Consider the following 11,713-nt stretch of genomic DNA (forward strand, 5'->3'; position numbering starts at 1 on the left):
GGCAAGATATGGCTCTGCATTTTGGTAACTGCTTTTTGCATGTATCATGCCTTTCATGTTCTTCTTTTCCTCCATTACGGCCTTCCTTTTTGTTTAGATGAACTTTTGTAATGAGCCACTTTAAATCATCTCATTTCCTTTTATGCAGATTTTTTAGATATTTTTTATGGTTATAATGGAGATTACATTTAGCATCCTAAATACATTAAAATTTAGTTTGTATTTATATCATTTTAACATCAGTACTTTACACACACTATGTTCCTATATCCTTCCATCCCTACCCTTTATGTTGTTCTTGTTACAAATTACATCTTCATACATTGTTGACCAGTAACAAAAGTTTCTGAATATTTTTATGCATTTAAATTTTAAGTCACATAAGAAGAAAATGATGGCATTACAAAATGAACTTACACTGGCATTTATATTTATCCATGTAAGTTACCTATACTGGAGGTCTTTAATTCTACATACATCCCTTTCCCGTCAACATGAAGTACTACCTTAGCATTTCTTTTTTTTTTTTTTAAAAGAAGTTTTATTGAGGTATATTCACATATCATACAATCCATCCAAACCCCTCGGCATTTCTTGTAAGGAAGGTAGAGTGATAATGAACTTCCTCAGCTTTAGTTTATACAGAAATATCTCCACTCCTCCCTCATATCTGAAAGACAATTTGCCAGATAAGCAATTCTTGGCTGACCACTTTTTTTCTTTCAGTTATGGCATCCCTTGCCTTCCAGCCTCCATGGTTTCTAATGAGAAAACAGATGCTAATCTTAGGGATCCTTGTACATGACACATCATTTCTCTTAATGTATTCAAAAATAGTTGTCTGTGGGTGCCTCAGAACAGATCTCTGCTAGTTTAACCTGCTTCCAATTTGTTGAGCTTCTGGGATTTGTAATTTGTATCTTTCATCAGATTTGAGGAGTTTGGGGCCATTGTTTCTTCAACTGTTTTTTCTGTCTCTCTCTCTTGTCCTTCTGGGATGTCCATGATACATATGTTGGTATACTTGATGTTGTCTCATGATTTCAATTACCTTCAAGTTCACTGACTTTTTTTTTTTTTTTTTTTTGCCCTCTCCACTCTGCAGCTAAATGCCCTCTACTGAATTTATTATTTCAATTATTGTACTTTTTAAAAATTTTTTATTGTGGTTAACATATATACAAATTAATATTTCCCATTTGAACCACTTTCAAGTATACAATTCAGTTTTTTAATTACACTCACAATGTTGTGCTACCATCATCACCATCCATTACAGAAAGTTTTCCATCATCCCATACAGAAACTCTGCCCCCATTAAGCCCAGCTGATTGTTCTTTTCAGCTCGACAATTTCTATTTGGTTCCTCTTCATAATTTCTATCCAATTATTGAATTTCTCATTTTGGTCAAATATTGCTTTCCTGATTTCCTTTGCTTCTTTGTCCGTGTTTTCCTTTAGTCCACTGATACTGTTTAAAAGAGTTGATATAAGGTCATTAATTAGTAATTTCAATAAATAGGCTTCTACCAGGATAATTTTTGTCATTTCAGTTTTTTCCTGTGTTTGGGCTATACTTTTTGGTCTCCTTGTATGATTTGTAATTTTTTGTTGAGAATGTGACATTCTGATTATAATATTGTGGTCACTCTGAAAATCTATTTCTCCATCTCAGTCTGTCAGAGATGGAAAGTAAGAAAATACTAACAAATAAGCACAAGTCCCCACCACATAAAGGTGCACTACTTTCCAAGTTTGGTGGCAGATGCCAGTGGTAAGCCAGATGTTGCTGCTGCCAAGAGGATCAAAACTAAGACTAGAGTCTGTGCTGATCTCTCAGGGATCCGCCATACCAGGAAACACACGCACAGAAAAGAAAGAAAACTAAAAAACAGTTGCATTGGCTATTGATGTCCTGATAGATGGTGGTGGAGGTTAATGCTGTGGCTGAGAGGCCCAAACCTGAGGCCATTGTCCATGGTGCTCCCTCAGAGAACCCCCAGACCAACCTTGAATCTAATCCCATCTTTCGGAGGACAAGGTTTCATCTGCCTGTGCTAGCCCTGGCCAGTGGCTCCCAAATATGGGCTGCATTTCCACAGACACTGCAGAATGGCCCTGGATTGGGGGCTAGATACCAGTTAACCTGACTCCACTTACAAACACTGAAAGCTCAGCAGCCTCTCACATCAGCCAGCACTCCTGTGCTTGTTCTAAGTGAGTAATTTGCTTCCAAGGTTACTGCCTTGTTATTTTCATTCTCTTTTTCCCTATCATTCATTTAACCCAATGGGGGAGCAATCTGTAAAGCTTCCTACTCCACCATTTTTGCCATATTAAAATATTCTTCAGGTTTTATCTTAATGGTGTGGTTTTTAAAAAAACTTGTGTATTGAGTCTTATAATTTTAATCTGAGACAAATCCTGATAACTAAGTTTTGTCAGTTTTCTTACCAGTGCACATATCACCCACGTGAAAGCACTTTCCTGTCATTGTGTGCATGCTGTAGCTCACTTGCAGACTTCCTCTCTGAGAGAGCTGCTTCTTCTCTGCCTTGGCCTTTGAGTACCAGTGCAAACGGAGAAGTCTACTTTGCTTATCCATGAAGGTATTTTAGAGACACTGATGCCATAAGAGTGGGTGATGCGGAGGGATGTGGGAAGGCTGGGATTCCCTGATCCCTGTAACCAGAAGTGGTTACCCCACTTGCAAGTTGAGTCTTGTCCTCTGAACAAGGTCCAGAGAGTGAGAACCTGCATGACATGTGCACTTCAGGATCACCCTAAACACAGGGATATCGACACTTCAGACAGATTTCCATAGTCGATGGAAGGTTATATGGAGGATTTTGGACCTTCTTTTACATCCCAATTTGGGTTTTACCCCAGAAGGTTAAATAATGCTAAAATGTATATTTAAAATAGACCTTTAGAAATATGTGCACTTAATGGTTTAAAATCATATACTTGCTTGATTCCATGATGATCTCTGCAGTCGGTCTGGCTGTTATACTTCTTATTTCATTAAGTGTTGGATTATATGGAACCTTGGTGACTACTTGTCTCAAAATTTCATCTCAGATAAAGCAAACAAATGCATGTTAATACCAGCAATGCAGAATTAATGTATTTCACTGTGTAAGTACCTAGAGAAGTCTACAAATGACACAAACTCAATGGATACGTGATTTTTTTGTTCTAAAATACCTCATCTCAGAAAGGGGAGCCCCATCAACCTAAATCATTTCTGGAAAAGTATGACTACTTTGGATAACTGTACAGTATACACCGCCCACTAATGATACATAGCTAGAAACTTTGCCCCAAATCTCATGGGATTTAAGCACTTATACTTCCTACCTGTTCTTGTTCCTACCTGTCATTGTGACCCCATCTCTAAGACCATCCCCAAACTGAACAATAAAGAGAGCATGGAGATTTTAGGGGGTAGAAATGAAGCACAACAGACTTTATTAATCCAGTAAACTCTTTGTTTATAAAAACCATGGCTAATTTCTCATGTTTTCATTATTTCAAATATATCAATTTCTCATTCCTGTTAAAGTTTCCATGTTTTTACCTCTCCCTCATAGAGAGCAGTTTTACTTCCCCTTCCAGGTTCACTTTACCACGGCACAAAAAGAAATCATCACAAATTGCAATGATGTTGTATTATTCTGAGAATATTCTGCAAAGGCTGTCATATGTTCGTGAATGGCATATTCAGTTGACGGAATAGGTGCTTTGATAGGAACATAGGATTAAAAAAATTAACTGGTACACTCCTTAGGAAAATGCTGGGTTCTCATCACCAGCCCCTTCCTTGATGAACATGTTGACCAAGAGTCCTGATAACGCTGCTCAAACAGAACCCAGCAATGCACTGATGACCTAACAGGGCCAAGGCTGACGCTGGGATGGCCTGTGCAGCTGAGCGGGTCCATGGGTGATGGAGCCTCCCAAACCCAAACCAGATACACATCTCCAGATGCCCTCGCTCCCATCTACACATGGGGGCTGGTTTCAGAGAGATCGGGGTCACCTGGAGAGGGAAGAACAAGTCCTCTGATTCCTAGACATGCACCCCTGAAAGCCTGAGGAGTGGGACGGCAGGAGCTTCTGGGTCAATTCATTCATTCAACAATGGTCATCTCAGAAATATTAAACTTCCCCACAGGGATTATTACTGATGTTCTCACAAGCATTGGGGACTGTTTGATAGGCTGAGCCCTCAATCTTGGGGCTTGCCCTTATGAATTCTGTTACTGTAAAGGAGAGGTTAAACCTGCTTATAATTGTGCCTACGAGTCTCCCCTAGAGAACTTCTTTGTTGCTCAGATGTGGCCCTCTCTCTTCCTAAGCCCTCTCGGCAGGTGAACTCACTGCCCTGCCGCACGTGGGACATAACTCCAGGGAGTGTAAATCTCCCTGGAAACACAGGACATGACTCCCGGGGATGAGCCTGGACCCGGCATTATGAGATTGAGGGTATCTTCTTACCAAAAGAGGGAGGAGAAATGAAACAAAATAAAGTTTCAGTGGCTCAGAGATTTCAGAGTTGAGAGGTCACTCTGGAGGGTCTTCTGTGCTATTGTGTTGGTTTGAATGTATTATGTCCCCCAAAACACCATCATCCTTGATGTAATCTTGTGTGGGCAGACCTATCAGTGTTGATTAGATTGTAATTCTTTGAGTGTTTCCATGGAGATGCACTCCACCCAACTGTGGGTGATAACTCTGATCAGATAACTTCCATGGAGGTGTTACCCCACCCATTCAGGGTGGGTCTAAATTAAATCACTGGAGCCATATAAATGAACTGATAAACAGAAGGAACTCAGTGCAGCTGACAGTGACATTTTGAAGAGGAGCTACAGCCAAGAGGGACACTTTGAAGAGCCCACTGGAACTGAGAGGAGCTTCAGCTTACAGAGACATTTTGGAGATGGCCTTTGAAAGCAGACTTTTGCTCCAGAGAAGCTAAGAGAGGACAAATGCCCCAAGAGTAACTAAGAATGACGCTTTGAGAAGCTGAAGACTAGAGAGGAACGTCCTGGGAGACAGCCATTTTGAAAGCAGAAATCCGGAGCAGAAGCCGGCTACATGCCTTCCCAGCTAACAGAAGTTTTCCGGACGCCACTGGCCATCCTTCAGTGAAGGTACCCAATTGTTGATGCATTAACTTGGACACTTTATGGCCTTAAGACTGTAACTGTGTAACCAAATAAACCCCCTTTTATAAAAGCCAATCCATTTCTGGTGTTTTGCATACAGGCAGCATTAGCAAACTAGAACAGCTATATAGATATCCCTTTTCAGTTTTTAGTAGCCAGAATAGTTGAAAGAAAATACCTGAAACTGTTGAACTGCAACTCAGTAGCCTTGATTCTTGAAGACACAATTGTATAACTATGTAGCTTACATGGAGTGACTGGGTGATTGTGAAAACCTTGTGGCTCATACTCCCTTTATCCAGTACATGGACAGATGAGTAGAAAAATAGGGACAAAAATTAAATGAAAAAATAGGGTTGGATGAGGGGGTGGAAATGCTTTAGGTGTTCTTTTTCACTTTTATTTTTATTCTTATTTTAATTTTTTTGGAGTAAGGAAAATGTTCAAAAAGTGATTGTGGTGATGCATGTATAACTATGTGATAGTCCTACAAACAATTGATTGTACACTGTAGATGATTGTATGGCTTGTAAACATATCTCAATAAAACTGAATCTTTAAGGAAAAAACAAAAATATAAAATTAACTGTTTTAAACAGATAAAAAAATCATGGTCATCTAAAACTGACTCAGTCTTTTAAATGAGATTTCCTGAGGACTCTTCTACAGCACACATAGAAAAGTAGCACACCCAGAATTCCTGAGAGGAGGCAGCTCCTGGGAAAGAGCCTATATCACATGTCAAAATGTCCCCTTTCCAAGCAGGAATCAGCAGGCATCGCTCTGGGATCCCAACCTCTCCCACCCAATAGTTCCCAACCCAGAGAGAAGCATCAGGGCTCACACTTCCTCACAGCCCTTTCTCACACCAGAGGTGATCCTCAGTCTTGACCCCTGACCCCACAGCACAGCCACCAGGCAGGGGAGATTTCACTGAAAACTGGACCCTTCCTCGAGTACACATCCATGGGTCTGGACCTTTCTGCTCGGGCTCAGCTCTCTGCTACAGAGGACTTTCCTGGGCTTAGATCTTCTCAAATGTGAAATGAGGGACCTGGACTAGATCAGTGAGTCCCACCTGGAATCACCTGGAGGGCTTTAAAAACTCCTGATACAAAGGCCCCACCACTGATCAGGGCAGCAGGACCAGGGAGCCTGTTTGCGGCCACATCCCCAGGGATGTATCTTGCTCCTTTAAGGCTGAGACCAGGAGAAGGTTTGTCTGAGTCTCAGAGCCTGGATCTCTTTAACATGCACAGAAATCTCCTGGGCACCTTGGTAAGGCAGAGGTGCCTTAGCTGATTGAGTGGGTTCCTGACACTGTGCAGTTTAACGAGCCCCCAGGCAATTCTGAGGCTGCTGGGGATAGACCACGTCTGAGCAAGGTTCTTCCCAAGAGTTATAGTCTATGACTTTCTTAATTCCTGGGAGCTGGACACTTAGAGGCACTGCTTCTAGCCTCAAGGCAAAGCACTTCCCTTCCCCTCAAAGCAGCAGGAACAAGTTATCTGGGGGACAACCCTGGACAAGCAGGCACATCTATTCAAATAAACCATAAATGTTTCACATAAGGAGACTACTTACCAAGTATTTTCCCCAGCTTTTCCTCTTGCTTATTTGCACTTGATGCAAATTCAGTATCTTTTGAAGTCTTTTTTTGTGGAGAACCTATGGGAAAATAAACCTTAGCTATGATTAAACCTTTCACTGCATCTGCATGTATTCCTTTGTGAATCTATACTATGCCTGGTATTTTTATAGCAGCATCAAACACTGGTGCCCTGGGGGAAAGGGCACTGGACATGGAGTTCCAGTCCAACTTTGAGAGCCTGTGATCTTGGGCAGAAAGTTCTATGGACTTGGTTTTCTCATCTGTGGATGATGAGAAAGGTGCCAACCCACAGGATTTATGTGAGGATGAGGGGAGAGAAAATCTTCTGAAAAGATGTGTATACCAAAGCGCCCACCCTTTTCATTACTTGCTGTTGTCTACTATAAACTACATGATGCTGGTGCCAAAGATGGTGTGCTGGTTTGGCTATACTACATCCCCCAAAACATCATGTTCTCTAAGGCAGTCTTGTGGGGACAGACGTATTAGTGCTGATTGGGTTGGAATCTTTGGATTAGGTTGTTTCCATGGAGATATGACCCACCCAACTGTGGGTAATACCTTTGATTAGATATTTCCATGGAGGTGTAGCCCCACCGATTCAGCTTGGGTCTTGATTTGATCACTGGAGTCCTATATAACAGCTCAGACAAAAGGAGTTCAGTGCTGCAGCTGAGAGAGACATTTTCAAGACAGCCACTTAAAGTAGACTTTTGCTACTCCAGAGTTTGCCTGGGAGAAACTAAGAGACTACCCCCAGACACCTAGAAAGAAACGTCCTGGGAGAAGGCCATTTTGAAACACAACCTGGGAGCAAAGGAAGAAGACACCAGCCACGTGCCTTCCCAGATAACAGGTGTGTTCCAGACGCCATTGGCCATTCTTCTGCGAAGGTACCCTATTGTTGATGCCTTAGCTTGGACACTTTTACGGCCTTAAGACTGTAACTTTGTAACCAAATAAACCCCCTTATAAAAGCCAATCCATTTCTGGTATTTCGTATAATGGCAGTATTAGCAAACTGGAACAGATGGTTATGCTCACTGCTCCATTTTGAAGGGAGCACAGGAAGATGATGTACATTTCAGTTTTTTCAAAACAAAACTATACCTTCCTTAAGGAATGATGCCAACAAGGTATCACTTTAACCATACTGGAATTTCTTGTTTTGCAGAAGAGGAAAAAATGCTACCTCACACCCTGCACTCTTCCACACTCTGGGTCTATAACTGGTAGGAGGTCAAAGGGCCTGTCTGTCCCTACTTGATTTGTTTGTTAAGCAGAAGAAATTTCTGATTTTGTCATTTAATGGTAAAAAACGAAGGTGTAAAGGGGAGTGGACTGGGTCAACAACTTCCATGGGATTGTGGACTGATTTCATGGCTTGTGTGGACGCTCATGTGTCTATCTCATGGATACGAATCATGGATATGAATCCTTTGGAGAGTGTGAGCTAGGTCATCAGGCTTCTCTTGAAGGTTGGGGTGTCTCGGTGTCCTGGCCCTTTATCTTGATGCGAGGTCAAGGCATTCCAGCCCCAGGGGAGTGGGCAACCCCCCCAGGGAGGAGGACCCCATGAGCAGGGTGGCAGGACCCCAGCCCCTTTCTATCCTGAGTCTCACAGGGCACTCGGGACGTGTCTGCAAGTATGCAAAGTTCTGACACAAAACCAGTGACGGAGCTGAGTTCCATGTGGTTTCCTGATAGTAATCTGCAGAGACATTGAGTAATCTGTGCTTATGACAGCCAGACACTATACAGGGAAATAAGTTACCAGGTCTTGGTAGTGCACGGACATTTCTTACAAATGTGATGGGAAAATGAGAAATTTATCTTTAATATCTATGCTATATAAATAACATTACACACAAGACAAAACCTTTATCCTAGTTAAAGGTATAGAGGTGCATCAATTATTCCAAATTCTAAAACCAAGCATCTGCATATAAGAAATAACCTGATTAAAGTTTTCCAAGTTTAGTTATTCATCCTTAAATAATTTAAATTCTATATTGAGCAAAACAGATACAAACATGTTTATGCAAATTAGCTTTAAACACATAGTATGGCTTACAAGTCACCAATTACTTCTGTATCATAATATATGAGCACCCTTTAGACATTATTCTGCTTTACTCAGTATTCTTCGTTCATATGAACACATTGTACTCATCTACAGACAATATAAAGCAAATTACTCTGCCCAAATAGGAATAAAGTATTAGGATACCAATGAAACAAATTAATTTCTAGAAATTTTGCTAAAGACAATAAATGTTAATTTAATGTTTATTTGGTATATGAAATAAACAAAAAGTTCTCTTCTGATGAACTACAAGTGAATCGTTAAGAATTGATACAACAAGTGTCAGTCAGATAGTTAGCTCATGCAGTAAAATATGTTTCTCAATGACCCCCTGGTTTTTGCCTTGACAGGAGTAGTTACTACCTTCCAGCTGTCTCTCTCACTCACAATCTCACCACTGGACTATCGTGATCCGTAATGACCCTCTTGCAGTATTTGTGTCACGTGCTCTTTGACAGATGTCACTATTTTTTTTGGTGGTTGTGGTGTACCTAATTTTTGGACAACTGTACTATAGCCTCTTCCCTCACAAAGATCATGTCTACTGCTTTTGCTTTTCTCCACGGAACCCAATATCTTTCACAAAACCGGGTCAGTCCGTTAATTTGGCAAGTAGCAAAGTGGCTCCAAATACAGTAAGATCCTAAAAATACAGTAAGGAAATCTAACGTTCACTTTCAGAAACCATTTAAAAATCACCCTATTATTCTGCTTATGTCATAGATCTTTCAAGTTGGAAAGAACCTTATGTAAAATCTAATTTTTTAAAAATTTTCCAACTAGAAACCAGATCCTGCTAGGTGAAGTGACTGAGTCAACATTTCATAATGAATGACAAATTTAACTTGTACTTACTGGGTATTTCCAAAGTTGAAGGCAATACACAGGTTGCTGGAACAGTCATAAAGCAAAGAGGGAATAAGCTGGTGTAAGGGGCCAACTCAGGACTAGAGCACAAGTCCTGTGTCATAGCTTTCTGAGAGCATCTATACCCTACTAGCACCCTCAGCACCTCAAAAACATTTTCATTTTAAAACTTCTCAAAACTCAGTTTCTCTACAAAAGGAAAGTTAAGATTTTAGCCTCCAATACAGCATGGTTAGGCCTGGTGCCTGCCTGCCTTCCCCACCAAAGACCAAGACATGCTGAACCACCACCTCCACCACCACCAGCCACCCTTGAAGTGTGAATCTAGAATCTTGCAGCAGACAGAAGGGTCTGGACACAGAGTTCAAGGTCTAGCACCCACCACAGCATCTTGCTCCTAGTCGAGTCCACTAACATATTGGTGAAATAAAGAGACCTTGCCTTACCATAGGAGTTGGGGCTGTGGGAAGACTGAAGTTAGGCAACGTTTCTTGAATTTTATTCTTTGATTTCCCTCCTGCCTCCTGGACATAGGAGGAGAGAGAAGCCTGAGAATGGAAGAAGGTGGATGGAGGGGAGATAGCACGTAGGACTAAACATTCAGCTTCATGAAGGAGGAAAGCGGAACGAGCCATAGATACCCCCTTTCCTTTTCTGCAGCCACTATCTTGCTAATCTACGGCAACTTGATCAGTCTCCCTGTAAGTGGAATTCACTCTTGAGGAGCTGCCAACATCCTTAATGTGATACAATGGTTAAATTCAACAAGTAAATTACCTTAATAGAAACTGACAGGGAACAGTTGTAGGTTAAAAACAAGACAACAATTAAGGATTTCCACTTTCACCACTTCTATTCAACATTGTACTGGAGACTCTAGCCAGGATAATTAGCTAAGAAAATGAAATAACAGGCATCCAAATCTGAAAGTGTTTTAGTTTTCTGTGCTGCTCAAGCAATACCATGCAATGGTTCAACTTAAATGATGGGCATTTATTTGCTTATGGTTTTGAGGCTAAAAGAAAGTCCAAATCAATGTATCATCAAGGCAATGCTCTCTCCCCAAAGACCGTGGCATTCTCGGGCTGGCTGCTGGTGATCCTTGGTATTTTGTCACATGGCAAGGCACATGGGCAGTGTCTACTGGTCTCTCCCTTCTCTTCCAGGTTCCACTGATGTTCTGCCTCTTGTTTCCATGGCTTGTTCTCTCTGTGTGTCTGAGTTTCATTCTGTTTATAAAGGAATCCTGATTGAGGTAGGCCACACCTTAACTGAAGTCACCTCATCAAAAGGTCCCACTTGCAAGGGGCTCACACCCACAGGAATGGATTAGGTTTAAGAACATGCTTTTCTGGGGTACATACAGCTTCAAACCAACACTCTACCCCCTGGACCCCCAAAACACATGTTCTTCCTAATTGCAAAATACATTCATTCCATCACAACATCCAAAAGCCTTAAGTCATTTCAGTAACAATGCTAAGTATAAAGTCTCATCAAAATCAGTTATACGCCCTCTGCTCCTTCCTGCGCGACAGACAGCCACATCCTTGACACATGATGGTGAAGGTTGGAATAAATAGATTTGGCCATATTGGGCACCCGGTCACCAGGGCTGCTGTAAACTCTGGCAAAATGCAGGTTGTTGCCACCTTGACCCCTTCATTGACCTCATATACATGGTCTACCTGTTCCAGTATGATTCCATCCATGGCAAGTTCAAAGGCACCGTCGAGGCTGAGAACAGGAAGCTTGTCATCAATGGAATCTCATTACTATCTTCCAGGAGTAAGATCCCACCAACATCAAATGGGGTGTTGCTGGTGCTGAATGTGTTGTGGAGTCCACTGGAGTCTTCACAACCCTGGAGAAGACTGGGGCTCACTTGAAGGGTGGCGCCAAAAGAGTCATCATCTCAGCCCCTCTAGCCAATGCCCCCATGTTTATGATGGGCATGAACCATGAGAAGTATGA

General features: G+C 41.6%; 1 protein-coding gene across 1 annotated transcript in view; it reads right to left on the reverse strand.

Annotated features, from left to right (window-relative positions):
• The window catches only part of LOC119512148, a 237,717-nt gene extending 234,556 nt beyond the window's left edge, over positions 1–3,161 (reverse strand). Inside the window, exon 1 of the mRNA XM_037806639.1 lies at positions 2,972–3,161. Within this exon, the coding sequence (XP_037662567.1) occupies positions 2,972–2,981 (10 nt within the window). The 5' untranslated portion in view covers positions 2,982–3,161. The remainder of the gene's footprint in view (positions 1–2,971) is intronic.
• Positions 3,162–11,713: the final 8,552 nt, after the last annotated feature.

The sequence above is a fragment of the Choloepus didactylus genome, chromosome 17, assembly GCF_015220235.1.
Source record: "Choloepus didactylus isolate mChoDid1 chromosome 17, mChoDid1.pri, whole genome shotgun sequence".
NCBI classification, from domain to species: domain Eukaryota; kingdom Metazoa; phylum Chordata; class Mammalia; order Pilosa; family Megalonychidae; genus Choloepus; species Choloepus didactylus.